This window comes from Nannobrachium achirus (assembly GCF_963921795.1).
Source record: "Nannobrachium achirus genome assembly, chromosome: 4".
Classification (NCBI taxonomy): domain Eukaryota; kingdom Metazoa; phylum Chordata; class Actinopteri; order Myctophiformes; family Myctophidae; genus Nannobrachium; species Nannobrachium achirus.
In genome coordinates, this window is record NC_137813.1 from 44,453,239 (window position 1) to 44,477,405 (window position 24,167).

Genomic DNA, 24,167 nt, shown 5'->3' on the forward strand with positions numbered 1-24,167 from the left:
ATATATATATATATATATATATATATATATATATATATGCTTTCTTTCAGACGAAAACCATAAACCAATTCAGTGATTTCATGTTTTGCTCGCCAAACAATAGTCCAATGATGCAGCATGTTTACATCTATTGTGTGTCTATAGATGTCTTGGCAACTGTTTACATTATATACAGGGTCCAGGAATGACAATACCATCCGTATAGAATAGCAACAACCTAAAATGACAAGCCAAGGCAAGTTGAATGGTTCCCAGGCGAGCTTGTCACGTGAAAGGCGCAGTGCGATTCGGACAAGACCCCTCAGTCTGTGTCCTAGTGACTGATCCTTCACACATAATAATCTCCATGGCAACCAGAGTGGTTGCCACGGCAACTGCCTCCTCACACACTCAGCCCTTCAGCTTGGATGTGAGAGCAGCATCTGCTTGGGTGACAATCTGAGAGAGTGCGCAGGTGTCTTTGACCTTTACCAAGGTCAAACCCTCCCCTTCTCTCGACTCTGCTCTCTCTCTCTCTCTCTGTCTCTGTCTCTTGTTTATGTCTTACACCCCCCCACACACCCTTCTAAGTAAACAACACTAGCATTATGTCACTAGCACATAAGACTGTACGTCTATGCCATTCCCTCTTATCCACCGCCCTGAAGACTATGAATTCTAGAGCTTGCACATAGAATTTCCAAATGCCCATTTGGACCCCTGGTGGTCCCTAGACCAAAGGTTGAGAACCAGTGAAATAACTCTGAAGCCAAGTACCCATGCAGTCCTCCGGTCAAACCTAATGGCACACATACTGTAAGCAGCAGACTACAGTCAAACCTAATGGCACACATACGCAGCAGACTCAGTCCAAAACCTTATGCCTCCACCCCTCTCTGACACTATAAAGCTGAGTCATAGCTGCCAACCAACACTTCCACGCTGCCAGTCCGAGTGTCAGGATAAACAATGAAATACAATGCAAGCAAGCCCACACATAGGAGAGACCTGCAGCAAATAGTCTGTTTATTTATCAAATATGGCCCCAAATGGACACACACACACACAGACACACACGCACGCACGCACGCACGCACGCACGCACGCACGCACGCACGCACGCGCGCGCACGCACGCACGCACGCACGCACGCACGCACGCACGCACGCACGCACGCACGCACGCACACACACACACACACACACACACACACACACACACACACACACACACACACACACACACACTCACACACACACACACACACACACACTCATTAGTATCAGAGGGGACTACAAATGTTAAGAATGTAATTCAGATAGCATGTTATTTTAGACTGATGCTAAGCTCATTGTTTACCTGGTAAACTAATATAATATGTACCTATTTAATCCCGGGAGGGAAATTAAGCATTTTCAGCCCAACCCAGCTGATTCGCTGCCCACAAGGAGCATGTGAGCAATTAGGGGTTAAGAGTCTTGCTCAGGGACACACATCGACATTGCTACCCTGGCCTGGAATCGAACCAGGGACAACCAGGGGCTCTGGTTCCCCACGCGGGCTCCCTAACCATTCAGCTATGCCACCCCTAAACTAGTGTTTTGAGGCACTACACTGTTCTCTACATTCTATGGTACTGTGTATGATTTATGTACCGTGCTTATTGTATGTTACTATGGATAGGAAACGTCTGCCTAAATACATAAATTGTAGATTGTGTCTGTGTCCTCTTTTTGATAAGAGCCACAAGCTCTAACCTGTAAGCATTCCTCCTAAGATGTCCTTCGATCTACACACTTACAACGCGTTTCCACCCGACAAGGACAATGTGATAAAAAAGAAATACATGGCCGCGGAAATGGATCAAGGTGAATGAGCTGGGGCTTGTGGTGAGGAGAGCTTGATCACGGTGACAGGGCTACGTTACAGTGCACCTCAGAAGACTGATAAACCAAAACAAAACCGCCTCGATTTGTGCGCCTCCCCCTCCCGTGTTTTGAAAAACAAGTGCAGGACGATGGCACAACAAAGGAAAATGTAGGCGATAGCAGCATTTTCACAACTACGTCTGATTCATACTTTAGTTGTTTTAGGACGTTGTCCCACGCCAAACATAGACGTTCTTCAAGCTCTGCCCCGCTATCGTCGACACAGAACACCGTTGTACGACGGGGTATAAATAGGGCATAAAGTCACGGAGGAAACACTGAGGTGGGTTCAGTGCTAAGCTAAGCGTTGCCCTTCACTGATGATGCTTTTGCCAAACCAAAAGTGTGTATCGAGGCCAGCCTCAGGTGAGGGGGAGTGGTAGGCGGGGGATGCTGGGAGCAGGTGTGTGGAGAATGGAGATGGAGGTCATGTAACACTGCGATCTACCTGCAGAAAAACACACAACTCTATTCCCGCAGCTGACATCCACGAAATATGTCACGAAAAATATGGCAAGCAAAGTGCACAGCTTCATCGTGAGAACCTGGCCTTTTGTTGATTCAACCTTTTATTGTTCCAGTGTACAGAGAAACTCTGAGAAGGGTTAAGGATATAATAAAGTCGGTGCCTCCTTGTCTGTTCCTCTTCTGTGTACAGATATATAAATAATGGATGAGGACAGAAAGAGTACAGGGAAATATAAACACAGCCTCACCAGCATTCCAAGCTCTCAGACAGACTCTCTTTGTTTCCTTGCCAACACACATACCTCATTTCATCATTTACTTGTTTCGCTGCCACATAATATTCACTGCCTTTTCTTATGTTGGAGTTAGAAATATACAACACACAGACTGTGTGTGCATTAGCCACTTAAACCCTTCATACTTAGCAAACTGGACATGAGTTGCCTCTGCACTTGGTCCACGATTATAGCCAAAAAATAGCCGATCTACAAGCTCTAGTAGATAGGCTATTTTAGGCGATCGTTTCCACCAGAATAGGGATGCTACTAGGGCTAGCAGTGGTCAGCTGCCCTGACTCAGCCATGTGGACAAACCTCTGGTAGGAGTTCACAACAACATCTAATCCAAGATGGCTGCCAGCGGGTTCACTTTGCCCTCCCCCACCGCCCTGAGGCCTACCTGGTCCCACCAGCCGATGAGCCAGGGCCTGGAGCAGGTCTCGCAGAACAGGTCCACGAAGGGGGTCCGGCGCTCCGCCGCCATGGCCCCCCCTTCCAGAACCCCTCCGGCGGCCGCGCCGAGGTCGAGCTCTGCCCCGGTCCTCCCCTGCAGCGAGGGGCTGTAGCTGGAGGAGCGGGACAGACGGAAGCCCCCCGGCACGGGGGAGGGGCAGGGCGACGGCGAGGCCGGGTCAATGGCCTCCACCACGCCCATGCTGAGGGTGGCGGGGGGCGCGGGCCGCTGGCACACGCAGGGGGTGCAGGTGTAGTTGAGCGGCGCCGTGGGGGCACTGCGGTCGCCCCAGTGGCATGAGGCCGTCGTCAGGGCGTGCGGGGAGAGGCCACAGCCAGCCAGGCCGGGACACTCCAGAGCGATCAGCGGTCCCGTGGAGGGGGGGGTGACGGGATGTGGGGATAGTGGGGGGCGAGGAGGGACAGGGCCAAAAGGCTGCTGGCTGTCTTTTTTTCCCTACATGCAGCGCTCCACAGCAGGCCACCCGGTCAGTCCAGAATGGGAGTCCCAAGCCTAGGCTCGGTCCAAAGACGAGGGTCCGCCCGCCACGGGCAGGCCAGGAGCCCCCTGGATCCGGCTGCTGGGGAGACTACATCTCATGGCATTTGCTGAGCAGAGCTGACCCGAATGTAGGAGCACCGCAGGGCGGGGGGTAAGGTGGAGGGGCGGCGGGGGAGGGGGGAAGGGGGGGGCGGCAGCCTAAAAGAAGCAATGCGAGGGGTGAGCAGGAGAGAGGGTGCACGCGACCGTCTGAAGGGCACAGAGACGAGTGACAGGGACAATGGAGGAGAGACGGGCAGAGAGACGCCGAGTGACGGGAGAGGAAAGGAGGACGATGGAGGATACACAGCAGAAAGGCAAGGTGGGGAGGGGAGGGGAGGGGGGGTGAGAAGAAACAAGGACAGAAGAGAGAGAGAGAGAGAGATGGACAGCCAGGTAGAAAGACAGACAGATTGATGCGGGCAGGCCCTCGCAGCGGATGGTCAGGCCGGGGAGAATCACGGCGGAGAGCCACCGCGGTCGGTCTGTAAAAACAGGCTCCCCTCTCCCGCCTGCGTCTGCTGCTCCCCCTCCCCCACAGCCCCGGTCCAGAGGCCTGGCCCGGTCCTACCAGCGCATCGACCCCGGCTCGCACCACACTGATCCCACAACAACACGCAGTCGGTCCACTCCGCAGCCAGCCAGCCAGCCAGCTAGCCGGCCAGCCAGCCAGCCAGCCAGTCAGTCAGTCAGTCAGTCAGCCTTCCTGTCGACAGCCCCGTGGCTCCGTCTCATGCTGCACACTCCGTCCATGGGCTCGGCTGGCTCAAGATGCTGGAGGTCTATAATGCTGCTGCTTCACGCTCCCCTCTCCTTCGTTGCTTCCTTCCTTCCTCCCCTTCCAGTTCCTCCGTTGCTCTGCCTCTTGTGCCGTCTCCCTGGATGCTGTGGACAGCCCTCGCAAGCTAATCAGCACTGTGTGGCTGCAGGCGCGTGCGTGGCCCCCTGCGCGCGTGCGAGCGTGCATGCGTCTCTGCTGCTCGCTGCTGCTCGCGGCCCCGAATGCGCATGTGCTGCAGGTGGCATGTGCGTCTGTCGAAAAAGATATGTGCAGGCGGGCGAGGGTGTGAGGATGAGAGTGAGAGACTGTGTGTGTGGTGAACTGGTGTTGCTGTGTGTGTGTGTGTGTGTGTGCGTGTGTGTGTGTGCGTGTGTGTGTGTGTGTGTGTGTGTGTGTGCGTGTGTGTGTGTGCGTGTGCGCGCTGCGCGCGTGTGTGTGTGTGTGTGTGTGTGTGTGTGTGTGTGTGTGTGTGTGTGTGTGTGTGTGTGTGTGTGTGTGCCTCCATATTGGTACAAAGTGGATGATATCTGTAGGTGAACAGCAGCTGCTTAAAAAGGCTTGAGACAATAAAACCCACAAGTGTTGATTTAACTCAGGGATTTACTGTGTTTTCACTGTCTCTGTTTAGCCCAGGAGACTGTCTCTCGACATTCTGCATGCGCACACACACACTTATACACAGACTTTGTCCTTACAGGCTTTGTCCTTGTCCCTTCTATCACAACTGTACTGACAAATGATTGACTACCTTGCTGTGAGGTAGTAAACTGTAGCCTACAAGATGAAATTCTAGAACATAACAGAGGAGAGAACGTAACGCCGTCCCTTTAAGACAGAACACCGTATGAGGAGCGCTGCCTCCGTCCCATTCGTCGCTGACCGGACCACATGCTTTGCGGTGGGAGAGGCGAGCCAATGGGTGAAGGGGAAGGGCAGAGCCTGCTGCTGTTCGATAGCAACCAAGGTTACAGCAGCAGAGACAGCATCAGGACCGCTTCCCTCTGCCTCCAATGTCCTCCAACCCACAGACATCTCCCCTCTCCTCTCCTCCCCTCCCTCCATCTCTCTCTCTCTCTCTCTCTCTCTCTCTCTCTCTCTCTCTCTCTCTCTCTCTCTCTCTCTCTCTCTCTCCCTCTCTCTCTCTCTCTCTCTCTCTCTCTCTCACTTACAAATGCATGCCCACTTAAGAAGCCTAGCCATGCACACACTCAGACATTAAGGCACCCATACGCTTGGATGCAATACAGTGTACTGAATACACACATCCAACATTTTATACATTTGTACTGCTGCCGCTGCAAAAAATAATAACCCTAACCCTGACCCTAACACACACAAATACAGCATAATTAATTATATACTCAGATACAGCACAAATAAAACCAAAGAGTCAACATGAGTAGTAGATCGTCTATTTTCAAATGTCCAAAATATATATAGCTAGAGGGCTGTTATATATTGTAGTAATAATCAAAATCTACAAAGTAACTTTTCAAATAATTGTAGTGGCGCAAAAGCATAATATTTGCCTCTGAGATGTAGTGGAGTAGAAGTAAAAGTACTGAAAATTGGAATACTCCATTAAAGTAAAATATACCTCAAAACTTAATGGACAACTTCACCCATTTTCAACCTATGTTCGTATAATCAGTCCTCACTAATGCTCATTATATTATAGTACCATTTTTGTCTATTCTCTCTGTGTCTCAGAGAAACCCGGCGACCAATGACATCAATAATGGGGAATCCAAGCTAATGTAAACGGCAGGCTTTCTATTCCTGGAAAGTTAGCATGACTTAATGGATTTGAAAGAAAAACTAAAAACGATGATGTCACTGGTTCCACAGCCCTCCTATGAGACACAGACAAGTTGAAAGTGGGTGAAGTCATCCTTTAAGTGCAGCACTTGAGTACATGTTACTTAGTTAGTCACTATCCACCACTGCTGTTTGGACGGCAGCCAGGTGCAGGTTTCTCTGCTGCACCAGATTGAGTTGTGCTGCGGGGGAATAAACATAAGAGGTGGGGGGATGGGGAGGTGAGGTACAGACAGGTGTGTACCTTGTTGGAGGCCATCTCACTGACAGAGCGGTGGGTTCTGGGTATTGTAGTGTAGTGTAGTGTAGTAGTGTAGTAGTAGTGTAGTGTACCTTGTTGGATGCCATCTCACTGACAGAGGTGAGAGAGGGGAGGGGATGGGAGAGGAGGGGAGGTGAGGTATGCAGGGCGCGTAGTGATGTTTCGCCCGTTTTTTTTTTTTTAACCTTAACCCTAAACCTAACCCTTATCCTCACCCTAACTGCAGTACTGGGGATACGAAACAGCGGGACATATCTAGATTTTGCCAGGTTTAAAGACCTGTCAGTGTCTCACTGATGATCTGGTCTGGATGGTGTGTAGTGTAGTGTAGTGTAGTTTCTCAAACAATGCACTACACTACAAGCTCTCAACGCAGCGTGAAGCAACGCGGTGTGAGCTTGTAGATCTGCTATTTTCACTGGTTTGGGCCCCAGGAGAATGAATGTCTAATTTGTCTTTTGGGTCACGGGGTGAAAAGTTTAGGAACCACTGGCTATAGTGTACCTTGTTGGAGGCCATCTCACTGACAGAGCAGTGGGTTCTGGGTAGTGTAGTGTAGTGTACCTTGTTGAAGGCCATCTCACTGACAGAGCAGTGGGTTCTGGGTAGTGTAGTGTAGTGTACCTTGTTGGAGGCCATCTCACTGACAGAGCAGTGGGTTCTGGGTAGTGTAGTGTAGTGTACCTTGTTGGAGGCCATCTCACTGACAGAGCAGTGGGTTCTGGGTAGTGTAGTGTAGTGTACCTTGTTGGAGGCCATCTCACTGACAGAGCGGTGGGTCTGGATGGTCTCCAGCTGGTCCAGACACCAGTCAAGCTCATCCAGAGTCTCCCGAGCCATCTGCTGGTACGTCTCCTCTGGGGGGCACGCACGTACGCACACACACACACACACACACACACACACACACACACACACACGCACGCACGCACGCACGCACGCACGCACGCACGCACGCACGCACGCACGCACGCACGCACGCACGCACGCACGCACGCACGCACGCACGCACGCACGCACGCACGCACGCACGCACGCACACACACACACACACACACACACACACACACACACACACACACACACACAGAGAGAGAGAGATACATATTAGTTTGTTTTTACTTTAATAGAATTGAAGGTAAGCATTTCTAATTTAATTGATATATCATTATTTTGTATTCTGTCTCTCTCTTTTTCCAAGGCAATGGGGAATCTGAGATCTGAAAATGTTAGTTGATAGGAAGTTACTTTGTAGAGTTTGATTATTATTACAAAACATACAAAACACTTCAATCATAAATAGATTTTTTATGCATTTTGAATTTGTGAAATGGGAAATTCTGCACAATAAAAACAACCTTTATTTTGGTACTTTCCTGACTTTTACTTGTAAAAGAGTATTTCTACATTGTAGTATTGATACTTTTAAAGAAGTAAAAAAAAACTTGGTAGCCTACTGGAAGTTTACATTAATTTGTGTTGCACTGCACCTTTTAGACATGCTGTTGTTTGAGTATGTTTTAGAGATATGAAATGGGAAAAAAAAAAAGAAAGAAAATCTGTGAAAAGATTTGTAAAACCTATAGAGTGAATCCAGCCTGGGTGTGCTGTGCAGTGTAAGCAGAATGAGCCGGTGCATCAGGTTTCAATTGGCCCACAACATACCAGAGAGAGTAGCCTGAGGTACTGTGGGTTGGCTTGTCACTGGTGACCTCCTGTGGACAAACAGAGCATTACATTAGTAGTGAAACGACATGCTGCTGCCCCCTGCTGGTAACTTATTGCCACTTATTCCAGCACCAAAAACATCATTTCAGCAGCATAAATACCGGGTATGTATTTATTGCATCATGTAATTCATTCATGTAGTGCATAAAAGAGATCATATGAATGGGACACATTCTATGCCGAGGGCTTTAAATATAATGAAAAGTACACATTTGGATTAAAACATCACATGTTTGAATACAGATAAATAGCCCCCTTTTTTACCCCTATGCATTCAAGTGGCCAAAAATAGTTTTTTTTACAGAGACTATGCTCAGCTCTGGTGACTACAGAATACATTTTTCAGTCTCACACTATAAAATCCTCAGTGTTCATTTCATTTTGAGATTGTTGAAATGGACCCACATGTTAATTAATACACACCCAGAGTTAAATGAAGACTGTGGGTTTTTACTGTGAATGAGGAGGGTATTTCCAGGGCATACCGCTGCATAATTATAGAGCTGGTAATTCTATGCATGGCGCATTGCTGTACAGTATTATACTGTATATCATATCGATGAAGTGCTAAAAGCCTGCCAACTCATGCTCCCCTGTCTATTGCATTACAAAGGGAGGTAATTTTAGCACTATTGACCATCTTCATTGTCTGGATACAGACTGGGATATACATCAGGGGATATGAGGCACTCACACAGTACCCGGACAACACATATTGAAAACACCGACGCCAGATAAACACCTCTGATTATTCTCTCCTCTCGCACAGTCTATAAACAGGAACCGAGGTATCTGATATTGTGGATGATAAATGCAATCCAGTGGGAGAGCGCAGATGGATTAACACAAGCAATGACACACTACTAAATAAAATGATAGGCGTGACCAGGGTGATTTGGGAGGCACGATGATTATACTGACTTGTTTGTGGGCGTCGTGACATTGGCGAGGATGGTGAAGTTGCTTCTTACAGTTCGTAGGCTGGCCAACACCTGTATAAAGACAAGATAAAGTCACCGCACTAATTAGATAGAAGTACATGGAGCAGGGGTGTCGCACCAAATTCTGGGCCCTGGGTACAAAGATCCATTCATCGCGGCACCGAGTGCCGTGCTGCAAGCTTGTAGATCTGCTATCTTTGAATATTTCAAATCCTTCTAAGGTTTTTGGAAAAACCTATGTTTCTATGTCAGTGGTGCTCAAACCTTTTCATGTGAAGGACCCCCAAAATGATATGTATTTGGCAAAGGACCCCCATCTCAAAATATTTCGTTCCAGGGACGCCCCAGAAGCAACATTTGAGTTACAAATGTTCGCTTAAAAAATACATTAGCAGATCTACAAGCTCGCAGCGCGGCGAGCTTGTATATCTGCTATTTTTCAATAGCTAAATAATTAAGGCCCCTCCACCTTGGGCCCTTTTAACTCAGTCCCACTTTCCCCCCCTTGTGACGCCCCTGACCTGGAGGGTAACACAGTGGACAATGACACGATGGCCAGATGCCAGATGAGATTAATTTCGTAGACTATGGCGGAAAATATCCGTCGACAACCTTTTTTCACTGACAAAATAAAAACGAAGCTATGATGACTAAAACTATTGACTAAATATATTGACCATTTCATCAACAATTGGAAGAGATCCAGTAGAACTAAAAGACAAGTCATTTTATGCTTGGTTGTGCTCTGAAAAATAGCAGATCTACAAGCTCACAATGGGTAGCGAATCTACGTTTTCAGCATGCAAGTTTAAAATCTGTCATCATTACGACACCATCAAGGTCAACAAAATCAAAAGTAGATTTAGTTGACTAAAATCATATGATATTTAGTTGACTAAAACTAGACTAAAATGTAAAAGAATCTGATGATAAAAATAATGAAAAGTAAATGACATTTTATTCAAAAGTATATGACTAAAACTAAACGTAAATTTGCTGTCAAAATGAACACTGATGTCACCAGTGTCACCATAACACCAAAGTGTCACCATAACAATAAAGCACAACCTTGAACCTTGTGGGTCTGAACTTTGGCTTTGAGTCTGAGCCCAGGTACAAATATGTTCCTATACAAGGCAAGCACATTTGACTGAGCATGTCAAATTTGTCCTAGCATGTCCCATTTGTTTGAGCATGTCAAATTTGACTGAGCATGTCAAATGCGTCCTTTCATAATTGCGACCAAAGGTCGCAGTTTAGTATGTGAAACGGCACATGCTGACTGTCTTGTTAGAAGGATACCCAGGACGCGAGAATAGATTATCAGTTTCAGCCAGCAGCTGGTTTATTTAAGCAGTGCTGAGGAGCGAGAGAGGAGTCGGGTGAAGGTGCGGTTAAAGTCCAGAGTGTCGCGTCCCGTTCACCCTCTCCACCTCGTCTTTATATACAAGTTTATCAGCATCACATTTACATCATTATTCCACTTATGGCCTCAACCCGGCTCAGCCCTGCCCAGTCCGCAGCGTTTCTCAGCCAATGGTCATGCAGACACCAAGCTGTGTCGATCCTACATGGTCACCTGGCTGAGGCGCTGCGTCCACATTTAATTTTAGGCATCAGGGTCTGATTTCTTAGTCAGCAGTACCTGATCTGCACATCATGAGACTTATTGCCACAGACTGATCTTATCATAAGACAGGGCTGAACCATCTGGCCATGTGTTTACACACTTCAATGATACTGGCCTATTCTGCAACCCACTTCAACCTGCTAGTTATTGCTACCAGAAATCCATAGAAATCACAACAGTCTGTCTGGACGTGTACACCTTTTTACGTTCTATAGGTTTGCCGCTCTGACATCACGCTTTGACATCACTGTGATCACTCTAACAGAATCCCTTTTATGCCCATATATGGAGATTCCTGATGTCATCAATATTAAGCCCATATCTAACAGGACTTCATATGGGAATGCCCAAATATAGAGGAAGACAGTCCATATCTGTGTGGCTGGTTCAGACAGGGATCTCCATGTATGGGCATAAAAAGGGATTGTAAGTATGATGTCAGATGTGATAGATTTTCACATTATGAATAAGTAAACATGTTTGGGGTCTCACAGCATCTCCATACAGTAATTGGATCTCCATATATGGGTACCAGGGGTCTCCATATATGGGTAACCAGTCCGATATACATCACTGGCCAGACGGCATATGGCGCGACCTCGCCCTAAAGGGCAAGGGCGAGGTCGGTCGCTTGTCGCCCTGAGGTGTCTTACTAGTGTATTTTCCTTTGATGTAAAGCTCATTAAATTGCCTTGTTATTGAAAGGTACTATGCTATACAAATACCTTCCTTGCCTTGCCTTACGTTTGAGCAATTTTCACGTGTTGAGTTTCTATACTTTCACTCAAGTACTGCGGTTGAGTACTTAATTGTCCACCACCACTAATTAGCCAAACTTTCAAGGCATTTACAACTACAGACGCTTTTCAAGGCAGCCAAATTGGCCTGAAACAGAAGTGTAATGTTACTTCCTTCACAGGTGTTATCGATGATCATAATTAATTTAGCAGCACCCTGACCTATATGGAACACGACCTCTATAAATGCGAACACCTGTGAAGAAAGCAACATTAGCCTGCTTAAAAATTGAGTATTAACAAGATTTAAGTGTTTTATGCTTAGTTGTTTTACGACAAATAGCCCATGTACAAAATAGCCAATGTACAAGCTCCTCTGAACGAAGTGTGTGCTTCAATTGTTCAATTGTTATTTAAGATCTTTGAACGTTTGTTGAACATTTTCACATATGAGATATGACATACCCAAAATGGGTGATGCCAGGTTGCAAGTGGTAATAAAAAAAAAGAGAAAAAAGAAAGGGGGAAAAAAACATAAGTAGGAGAGTGAACACATACAGTACCTGAGCAAAAGGGGTGACTATCATGTCTTCGGCATGCCTGTGGAGTGGGGGATGAAAACAAAGGAAAGCAAGTAAATAAGAATAGGAGTGTTTAGGATGGACAAACACAGCTGTGTTACTATAAGTGCAGAGGCGTCAATTGGATATGGCAAGCTATGGCAGCTGCCATACCTTGGCTACAGAGGGAAATAATAAAAAGTACTTTTCATTGTGCCTGTTGCTAAGGTATGGCAACATGACTGGTGTCTTGCACGCGCGCGATGGCGCGAGTGCAAGACACCGGTCATGTTGCCATACCTTAGCTTTTTCTGAACTGACGCCACTGTATAAGTGCATTAAGGTTCATACTGGTCGCTATAGCTGTGAAGTGGATGTTTATGTGTAGGACTATGTGGACCTAAACAGAGCAACGGTGCAGAAATGTACTAACGGAGGGATCAGACGGTTGGAATTTTCAGAGAGATGAGCCAGGAAATTCAGTTGAATGGCCAATGCTAACAGGATTTGGTATGATTTCATTAGCATAATTCTACTGTAATTACAATGTTATTCAATGTCAAGCAAGTGGGTTGTGTGCATCAACTAGTTCCTATCAGGTCAAGGACCGATATGTACTGTAGCCTACGTATTTGGCTGCGGACCGTGGTTTTAAAAGATTTGGTGCCTTATGACTCCCATAAGAGAACATTTTCTCAACATTTTATGCAAAGATTTGTGAGCCTGTTGCTCAGCTATTTTCATAAAGCCTTTTCTTCAAGCCAAAGTATTTAAACTGTTCCTCATTTTGTTGGAACTGACCTGGGACCCCTCAAGGATCTCTGGGGGTCCCCAGACCCAATTTTGAGAACCAGTGCTCTATACCACTGGTTCCCATGTACTGGGTCGGGACCCATTCGTGGGTCGCAGACACATTTTGATGGGTCCCAAAACATTTTGTTTCCTACATTTTGTTTTTAATTATTATTTCAAAAACATTTTCAAACTAGAAGCAGTGCTCTTCCGAGCACAGGTCTCCACCAGGATTAGCTGGTAACAACCAGGCCACACAAATCGGCCTGTTATAGCGCCACCATGAGGCTGATTTGAAAAATGTGGGGCAGAGGTTCTAGATTGGCATCCAGGGAGTGTGTGTGCTCAGTTTGGCAGCGATCGGGCCAACGGTGACTGAGATTAGCTGCTCACAAACTGCGAGGACGCACGGACGCACGCACGCACGGACGGACGGACGGACGGACGGACGGACGGACGGACGGACGGAGGGGAAAACATACTCTCCCTCAGCCTTCGGCTGGTGGAGACAAAAATATTCCCCACAAAGCGACGAGTTTCATGAATACAAAAAGAAAATGCAATGATTTCAAGTCATTTCATTAATAAACGAGCACAGGTCTCCACCAGGCCACACAAATCGGCCTGTTATAGCGCCACCATGAGGCTGATTTAAAAAATGTGGGGCAGAGGTTCTGAATTAGCATCCAGGGAGTGTGTGTGCTCAGTTTGGCAGCGATCGGGCCAACGGCGCCGGAGATTAGCTGGTAACAACCAGGCCACACAAATCGGCCTGTTATAGCGCCACCATGAGGCTGATTTGAAAAATGTGGGGCAGAGGTTCTAGATTGGCATCCAGGGAGTGTGTGTGCTCAGTTTGGCAGCGATCGGGCCAACGGTGACTGAGATTAGCTGCTCACAAACTGCGAGGACGCACGGACGGACGCACGCACGCACGCACGGACGCACGCACGGACGGACGGACGGACGGACGGAGGGGAAAACATACTCTCCCTCAGCCTTCGGCTGGTGGAGACAATAAAAGAAAATTCGAAGAAATTACATAAATTAGATATTTATTATTATTATTATTATCTAAGTATAGTAGACAAGCTCACAACGCGTCGCTTCGCGCCGCGCTGTGAGCTTGTAGATCTGCTGTTTTCACAAGTTTGGATCCCAGGCAAACGTCTAATTTCTCTTTTGGGTATTGAGCTAAAAGGTTTGGGAACCGCGGCCTAAACCACACACAGCCTAAACCACACACAACAGGTGACGTGTGGCCCGTGTGATGGAGTTGGGACAAGGGCCTGGTACTCAGTACTCACCCCTCACTGTTGATGGAGGAGTTGCGGGACATGGTTTTGGGGGACATGTCATAGTCTGAGTCTGAGCGATACAGGAAGGACTCCCTGCGCTGGCTCTGGGGGAAGGACGGGTGCAGGCCGTCCCCAGGACTGCGGCCAGGTGACGGTCCATTCTCCGAGTCAAAGCTGAAGGGGACAAGAAGGGACAAAGTGCCAAATGAATTAGAACAATTTACACAACGAATCATGGAGATGTGTATTCAGAGTGTTTTTTTTTTTTTTTTTTTAATCATTTTTATCCCACGATTTTGTAACCCATTTTTCACCCGGTGTCAATTGCCTATGTAATCCTTCCTTGGCCAACCTGGGGAGACAATGGACTGACCTCATGCTTCTACAGTATGCATGAGAAGTCCAAGTTACTTCTTTTCACCTGACAGGGGGAGTTTCCCCGGTTAGACCTAGCGCGTGGAAGGAACACGTTATTCCAACCAGTTCCTTTCCCCTACATCAGGCGCTCCGGCTGGCCAAGGATACTGCATTTTTTTTGTGCAAACTCCACAAAGAAAGGCCCTTTTGCCAACCCCACCTAGGGTATGGGCACTGATGACGCGGAGGAGATAACACGCCAGAGTGTTAGTTTAACTCAGGATTTTACATCCAGCTAATATATTGCAAAATGTTGTCTGCCATTAAAGGCCTGTATGGCGAGTAATTTCCTTTGATTAAACAAGGCTAAAACTGAGCTGCCCATTGTTGCCTCTGACAGCATTGTTCCTAAGGTGGCTGGGTATTGGCTCCCTCAAAACCAACGTGCGCTCCAACCTGACAAACCTTGCCGTCAGATTTGATCAGGCTATGCACCTCTACACGCACGTCACGTCGCTGACCCATACAGTACGCGTTTCTTCCACTGAGAAACACTGCAAAACTCACGCCAGTTGTCTGAGTCTCACACCCTGCGTTAAGAGATGATTACATTCACGCCTTTTGTCTCCAGTCCTCGCGCCTGGATTGTTTTCAAATCACGCTTCTCCTGCCTCGGTAAAGAAGCCATGGATTGTCTGCCAGACTGTTAACCAGGTCCAGCAGAAGGTGTCACATTACTCACGTCCTGGCCTCCGGCACCGTGCGTTGGCTTCCTGTGCTCACATGTACTTGTAGCGCTCTGCATGCATGTCAGGCACAGTGGTGGAAAGTGACTAAGTACATTTATTCAAGTACTGTACTTAAGTACAATTTTGAGGTACTTTCACTTCTACTCCACTACATCTCAGAGGCAAATATTGTACTTTTACTCCACTACAATTAACGGAATTTGGAAACTTGGCAGATATAAATTATAATATTATAAAACATACACTACATCAGGGGTGAGCAACCTTTTTGAAATGAAGTGCCATGTTTTTATTTTCTAGATAGTCAGTGTGCCATGTCAACATTCATTTTAATGAGACCCCATCAAAATTCTGACACATTTTGATTGTCAGGACATTGTTATAACGATCATTAGACTTGGAGCAATAACCCACATATCTCACCGACTCCCTCCCCAGTCAAAGTTCAGAATTTTAATGAATGTAGAATTATGTGCAGGATGTGATTTGTTGCAAATTGGGTGACGTAATGTAATTGACCACATTTAAAACAACATTTGATTTTAACATATAAATCCTCTCTCTCACACTTCGGCCAGTGTGCCAGTGACCACCCTCCCCTGTGCCAATGGTGGCACCCACCCGTCACTACATGAACCACTCAAGCCCTAACATAAGGATATTTGAAAATAGCCTATCTACAAGATCACAATGCGACGCATCGCGACACATTGTGAGCTTGTAGATCGTTGGTTCAAACATTTAGGAACTTTTACTTTTGGGTACTTAAAGGGATATTCCACTTTCAACAGGGAGCAGTGGAAGGGCCTCTCTCCACATACACACCCATTGTAACTTCAAACTCCATTTTAACCATGATAGATTCATTAAAAACACCCATTATATTTTCTGGTGACATACTACCCTCCTAATACGTGAGCAGGCCGTATTCATTTATTTTTAATTATTATTTGGGAAAATGGAAAAAATGAAATACAAAAAAAGAAAATTACAAATAAATGAAAAAAATTATCGAAAAAACACGGCCTGCTCACGTATTAGGAGGGTAGTATGAGTCACCAGAAAAAATAATGGGTGTTTTTAATGAATCTATCATGATTAAAATGAAGTTTGAAGTTACAATGGGTGTGTATGTGGAGAGGCCCTGGGCCTGGAGGACCTGGTAACATTTACATCAAATATCTAAATATTCAATCAAGCTAATTAAAAACTGTTCAGGGTGTTCATAAAAGCCTGATTAGATGATAAAATTACCAAAAGTTTTTTTGAAAGTGAAATATTCCTTTAAGTATAGTTTGATGCCAATACCTTTGTTATTTTACTCAAGTACATTTTGAATTCCGGACTTTTACTTGTAACAGAGTATATCTACATTGCTGTATTGATACTTTTACATTTGTGTAATTTTTCCAACACTGATCATGGCCAGCAGGACCCTAAAGGTCTACTGAACAGTTTCTACTAGTTATCCCCCTGAAAACTAAACACGACTGTAGCAGCTCCCATCCCATGGCATGCCCTTCCACAGGTCTTCTATGGACATTTTTAAGAACCATGAAAAGCCTACTGTTAAAACAAGCATTTTGTATTTTTGATTAACTACACCAGGGGTGGGAAACTTTGATGATGGCGAGGGCCACTATATTTCCACCTTCACTCCCGAGGGCAACATTGCATATTGCTGTGTCCTATGTCATTCTAGTATCTCATACAAAAGAAGCAAAAATAGCAGATCAACAAGCTCAAAACGCATCGCGCTGCGATGCGTTTTGAGCTTGTAGATCGGCTATTTCTGCTTCTTTTGACTTGGAATCCTGAATATATTCCATATTTTAATTGGAATCCTGAAATATAACATTTTGATTTAATTCCAAACGCATTATAGTTATATTCTCATGTTAACTTAAATACAAATACATTGGACATAAAAAAAAATACATTTTAATACTACTAGTCATTAAGCTGACGGAATTAAAGCAGGTCATGTTTGGAATTGTAATAGCTGAAATCAATAACATATCAGTATTCCGGTATTAACCTGCGGGCCGCATTAAGCAAAGGCGGGCCGCCAGTTGCCCATGTATGAACTACACCTACGGTACATCTCACCGCTGATCCGACTGAAATGCCTTTATATGGAGATCCCTGTCCAACATGTTGGTTACATTTATACAAATAGATACACAGGGGGATTTTACTACTACCCACATGGGCGGATAGACCTAGCCAGTGTGGCCGGTGCCCAGGGGCCCTTGACTACCACAGGCCCTTGGGCCACAACGTCTGTTGACAATTTACATAAATGTATACTATATAAAATGTTAATACTCAAATGCGTGGGCCCCTCAGCCTATACAGTACAACGGCCCTCCTAGCTAGAGCATATGGCCGTAACAGGGCCCCCAGGTTTCCTATAGGGCCTTTAGTGATTCATTGTTGAAATAGTTGTTTAATGCAATCAGAATGACTTTTCTGTTTGGATTTATGGGCTGTCAAGGCCATACATACAGTACACATACACGTTCCCCCACAATTTCCGGGTATGATGATGATATTACGCCATAGACTGTAGAAAAATATAGACGATGCAAAGCCATTGGTTTCTATGCAGCGCAAATGGCCCTTTTCTACCCCTTGGAATGGGTGTTGCCTTCAAAGAATTGTAAAGGCATCAGAGATGCTATTGGCTGCCAACGGTCACGTGCAACCACAGGGATACATGGGAGAATGTGGTCGGAGCCTCCCAAAATACAGCACACGAAGAAGAACACAGCCGGCTGGTATCAGTTTAGTTGGCCACGCCCCCCCCCCCCCCCCCCCCCCCGCAACTTTATCATTTATTTTAAAATAATTTGGACCACATTTCGACAAAACGAATATGATGGTGATTGAAAGGCAATTTTTAACTAGCGATAGGAACCATACAGTATTCATGAAAATGTTAATTAAGGTTAGAAAACGAAAGGGGAAAATGAATGGGATCCAATGAAGAACAATTCTTTTTGCGATCGGCCGGGGGGGGGGGGGGGGGGGGGGGGGAAACAGCGCAACTAGCGGCCAATCATAGGAAGTTTTACTTCCGTATTGGAGTCATTTTAAATCGGCAGAACTATGCCCCTGTATTACGCACATACCGGTACCCTCTATATGGCCATAACAGAGACCCCAGCTCTCCTTTTTTGACATGCAAAACATATCATCTAGGACAGGTTAGAGTATATCTTGTACTATAAAATGTGTACAAGTGCTAAGATAAGATAAGACAGCTGTTTTTGAGCGGTGCAAACCGCTCCCATGTTTCACTTTGTGCGTGTCAGCTAAAATAATTCACTCATTCACAGATCTCCATATAAGGAGATCCGTGCTCGTACCCATAAATTAAGTAAGTGATGTCACAGACAGATACAAGGAGATGCACACGTGTGTTGTGTTTGCACCGCTCACTTCGCACAGGTGTTTTTTTTTTATTAACACTGAAGAACTCACAGTGCACTGTAAAGAGACGCTACAGACGTTACAGGCTATCTGTATGTTCAGATAAGGCGTGCTCAAAATGAACACATCGCACAGTGGCAGCTTCTGTTAGATTGGAGATGGCCGCGTTGTTAAGACGTCGGGAGTGAGATGCCGGGACGTGCTGGCCATTGGGAAAAGCGGGACAACTCCCGAACGGCCGGTTCATTCTCGGGCCGGTCCAGGCCGGGCCATTAGGAAAAGATTTAACTGTTTGCACAAAAGTAAAAATTAAACTGTTTGCACGAAAGTAGTGAAAACAGCAGATCTACAAGCACACAACGCCTCGCACCGCGAGGCGTTGTGTGCTTGTAGATCGGCTGTTTTCACTAGTTTAATTAATTTTAATTTTTTAAATTATAAATACAAAACAAACGGTTTTGGACATACAAGGTTTCCACCCGACAACAACGAAATATAGGCCTAATTCATGTAATTGGCCCACTGGCTTGTCACTTGTCATGAAAGTGAAATGGCAAATCTTTGAGTAGCAGCAGCGCATATAGAGAGAGATCTCTCTATAGCGCGCAATGAGGGCCTCTCCAACTCTCTTTTCCCAGGCTGAATCAGGGGCCCAGCACGTCCCTGGTGAGATGATTTGAGGGCACAGCGAGACAGCTGTCCACACAGCATCCATCCAGCAGGACGTTGATTGACACGGAGCCCATAATGCACTGGGGCCACCATGCCACATCCGCTGCACAATGACCTTCTCACAAGATGAAGGTAAACAAAACCAAACACGGAAAGGTCCTCCTCCACTGTTGTCAGGGCTGTCACGATCATGACATTTTACATGACGATTAAGTGTCACTAAAATAATTGCGATTAACGATTTAATTGTGTTTTTGTCATTGACAATTACATTTCTGTTTGGCTTTTAGGCTTTGAAGTTGCACATGGCAGATATGACACATAACCTAAATATACAAAGAAATTACTGACATGTTTGACAACTTTATACTTAACAAAGAACATTGATAGTGGAAATAGCCGATCTACAAGCTCACAACGCGTCGCGATGCGACGCGTTGTGAGCTTGTAGATCGGCTATTTCCGCTATTTTTTACTTAAAAAAAATATATGAACATTTTTCAACATGGAAACGATTATGACGATTATGAAAAATAATCACGATTATGTCAAGTAATTGCGATTAGATGATTATGTAATAATTGCCCTAACTGTTGTTGACAAAGACCCCGTAGTGACAATTAAGCATTGTTTCCAGTTAAACAACAGCTCTTGAATACAAATGAATACACACCAATGACCTTCAATCTAAATGAAGGACAGAGATCTACGTTCTGTAATCCTTCTAGAGAGGATGGTTTTGTGTTTCAAATTTCAAACATGTCAAGTCAATGCCATTTTCAAACTTTAGAGTGAAGAATTCAGATTTATGTTTTGAAGCCAACTTATTAGATTCGTCATGAGTCGTTCATCATCTTGTTTTACAGATTTGCGAAGATTTGCCTTTTTTCAACATTTTTAAAAATAGTGAAAAAGGCTATCTACAAGCTCACAGCACATTGCGATGGGATGCGCTGTGAGCTTGTTGATTGACGTGAGTAGAGGGCTTAAGAAGTGGTTTAAGTGAGTTGCATGAAAAGACATGGCAACTTCTCTTATTATGAAACTCTTTCTATTGTGGCGACAGCACACACAATGTCTCCACCAAAGGCACATGTCAAAGTAATCCTTTAGAAATCAACGTGGCTCTCAGGTTTGCAACCTGAATTATATAACTAAATACATGGAACATACAAGAACACTCTTCACAATAGATTTTAAGAACTCAAATAGCCATGCAATAACACAACAATGTGCCCCGAGGCATGCTGGGAAAGTCGATCTTCGTCAAAATTGGCAGACCCATTAAATCGAGAGCGAAGCACACTGTGTATTTACTGTATATTTACTTTCAAAAAGGTCAGCATCACTCTTAAGCCATAGGAATAATGTGTGACCATGGTCCCAGATCAAACCTCGTCATCAGACACTTTCCACAGTAATAATTAATCCCCATGTCTCAGTATCACCGTTGTCATTCTCTTAGAGAGAGAAAGGTGCCCTCCTTTGCTTGAGTAATGGCTATGGTCATTATTACACAGCAAAAAAGTAGCATTTGGAATAAATAATGTGTGTGAACGTGAATGTATCTCTGAGAGTGTCCATTTTACACCACGTAGGAATTTACAGTATACTGTGGGGAGGGGAGGGGGAGCTCGGCCATAGCTCTTAATCACTCCCTTTGAACTTCAAAGAGGTTGTCCACTGAGTTGCTTGATTGGGCCATAACTCGTTCTGTGCTCGTTAGTGATCTCTCTAATCAATTAGAGTTAGAGAGGGGAGGGGGCCCCCTCACAGACCTTTCTGTCCCTGCAAGGTTTGAATGTCAACATGTGGAACAGAACCACAATACAGCCAGGGGGATGCGTCCTTCTGCAAGGAAACACCTCATCACAATAATATAGTGGCTGAAAAAGGGAAATGAAAACCCTGTATGTCCAAAACCTGTATGTCCAAAACCCTAAAATAGTGAAAATAGCTGATCTACAAGCACACAACGCCTCGCATCGCAAGGCGTTGTGTGCTTGTAGATCTGCTGTTTTCACTACCTTTGTGCAACGGCCTTGTCTGATGAAGCAGGGCTTTGCATTGCGAAAAAACGTACAAATTTGAAACTTGGAGATACGAGGTTTCTGCCCGACAGTGACGATATATATTAAAAATAGTCTTAAAGTTACCCAGTGAACCTTTAATACTAATAAACGTATGACATTATATTGCTTTAAATTACTTTATACAAGTATTTATCCACTATTCACCGCTATCCAATATTCAGCTAGAACAACAAATTGGGAGAAAACCTGCTGCTGAAAGGTTTAATTAAAAACGTCCTTGGGGAAGCTCTTTGTAATATCAAAACCAATGTTTTTCTGCCTTGCTCTCTCTCTCTCTCGCGCACACGTACACACACTGGCACACATGCTGGAACTCACGCTGGCACGCAGGTAGGGCTGTCACAATTATTACATAATCGTCTAATCGTGATTATTTGACATAATCGTGATTATTTTTCATAATCGTCATAATCGTTTCCATGTCAAAAATAGTGGAAATAGCAGATCTACAAGCTCACAACGCGTCGCATCGCGTTGTAGATCGGCTATTTCCACTATCAATGTTATTTTTTAAGTATAAAGTTGTCAAATATGTCAAGTAATTTCTTTGTATATTTAGCTTATGTGTTATATCTACCATGTGCAACTTCAAAGCCCAAAAGCCAAACAGAAATGTAATTGTCAAAGACAAATACACAATTAAATCGTTAATCGCAACTATTTGAGAGAAAATTTATCATCATATAAAATGGCATAATCGTGACAGCCCTACACGCAGGCACACGCATACGCACGCACACACATAGGCTACCACCATGAAATCAAGTCCTCAGGATGTCAATATAGGTACAGTGACAGCCAGGCAAAGCCGTGTCTACGGTGGACAGAGAGAGACACACAGAGACACAGCGGGTGTGGGACAACGTCAGAGCTGTTGCAATTGTACCTGTAATAACAGTAAGACGACGACGAGCGTCTGCGCCCCTGAATGCTGCGGTTGAGTTTCAGGCGGCGGAAGAGAACGGAGCCCCCGCCGTGTCCCCGAGGCTGATCGGGGGACACGGGCGAGGCCTGGGTGATGGGGGCATTGGAGGTGGAGGTGGAGGTGGAGGTGGTGAGAGGAGGACAGTCCTGGGTCTCCAGCAGTGTCAGCTGCCGCGTTAGCTTCCTCTGACTCATCTCTGCTCGCTTTGGGTCCCAGCGGGGCAGAACAGTTCAAGAAAACATTTAAATCCCCCTCATACACGCTCGCACACACATACACACACACAAACACGTACACACACGCGCGCACACACACGGAATTCAAGACCACTTCAAAGTGGTTCAGATGTCTGAGATATAATGTGCTTTCTTCTCTGCCTCCCTCCTCCTATGCAGGCCCCTTCATCCCACTTTTAGAACCCCAACTCACGTCTCACGCAGGAAGATAAAATGGTCCCCCAAGTCCAAAATAGTCTACTATCAAGATCCTGATCCTTTGCCTTATCGTCCTGGTTTCCTACTCATCTGAAGAGTCAATGCACCATGCATCCCTGGGTGCTGAACTTCCAAATACTCTCACTATGTCCCCCTGCCTTTACATAGATCTCTGTGTGTCGCTGTCTGTGTGTTGCAGGTCTGTTTGAGGCTCGCGTGTCAGTGGTGAGGCTCTGCGGTACGTGCAGTTCCTGTCTAAGCCAGCCTCTTTCAAGTTGGTGCTTCTGATATTTCACCACCTCGGCTCTCCCTCTCAGCCCCGGACGGGACCGGCCCCGTCACGTTCATTTGGCTGTCCTTGGTTCCCCCACCTCCACTGGCGGCTCCTCCCCCTCTCAGCCATGGTGCAACTGTCAGCATATACTTCCCACAGGGGCTGGTGGGTCATCATTTGGAAATGTTCCTATAATTTGCCTCTATCTCCGTTTTACTTTTGGTATGTGTCTGTTCATTCGCCCCTCCCGACCGCAAGCTTGGGCCTCTCACACTCCTTATCTTGCACCTCGCAGTTCCTCTTGCAGTAACAGGAAGACAGATCGGGCCGCGCGGTTGCCTGCAGAGACCACAGGCACTTGACTAGAGAGAAGAGAAAAACTACAGAGGATTTTGGATGGAAGCAAGAAATCACCCCAGAAGGAGGAGGAAGGGAAAGCAGAGAAAATAAAGACAACAAAGATGGGTTGAGTCACAGCCCTGTGTAAATGTTTACATATTCCACCAAAGTGCATGCAAGGTTTGCGCCCAAAACATGTTGTATTTTGACATCAACAGCATTGCTCACCGACCGCACATTCCTTGGCCTTTGGATACGAACAGATTCAGACTCTTAATCTAGCGTAGTATTCAGCGGCAAGGACAACATGCTGGACCATGAAATAGCTTGGAAGGAAGCACATAGGGTCTACTGCAGGGCAGGGGTCTTCAACGTTTTCAGGTGAAGTATATTTTAGAAAAAAAGAGTCTATAATAATACCCGGAGTTACTGCGAGACTGAGTTAACTATAATTCCTTTGTTGCCACGGAGAAGTTAAGAGCCAAAGATACAGACGGAGAGATGTTTAAGATGGTTTCCAGCCAGGTAGTTTATTGTATAGATCAGGGGTTCCCAAACCTTTTTGTCTCAGGGCACCCCATAAATATTGTTTTAATCCGAGGCACCCCTATATTATAATTTTCACTCCCAGCACCTTATATTTATAGCATATTGTCGTTGTCGGGTGGAAACCTTGTATGTCCAAAACCAATCGT

At 45.6% G+C, this 24,167-nt stretch overlaps 1 protein-coding gene across 1 annotated transcript in view; it reads right to left on the reverse strand.

Annotated features, from left to right (window-relative positions):
- Positions 1-24,167, reverse strand: part of pde4a (phosphodiesterase 4A, cAMP-specific) — a gene marked incomplete at both ends in the record, with an annotated part of 91,670 nt that overhangs the window by 13,922 nt on the left and 53,581 nt on the right. Inside the window, 5 exons of the mRNA XM_080723314.1 lie at positions 7,253-7,365; positions 8,174-8,223; positions 9,158-9,228; positions 12,108-12,144; positions 14,204-14,368. Coding sequence (XP_080579440.1) covers positions 7,253-7,365; positions 8,174-8,223; positions 9,158-9,228; positions 12,108-12,144; positions 14,204-14,368 — 436 coding nt within the window. The remainder of the gene's footprint in view (positions 1-7,252; positions 7,366-8,173; positions 8,224-9,157; positions 9,229-12,107; positions 12,145-14,203; positions 14,369-24,167) is intronic.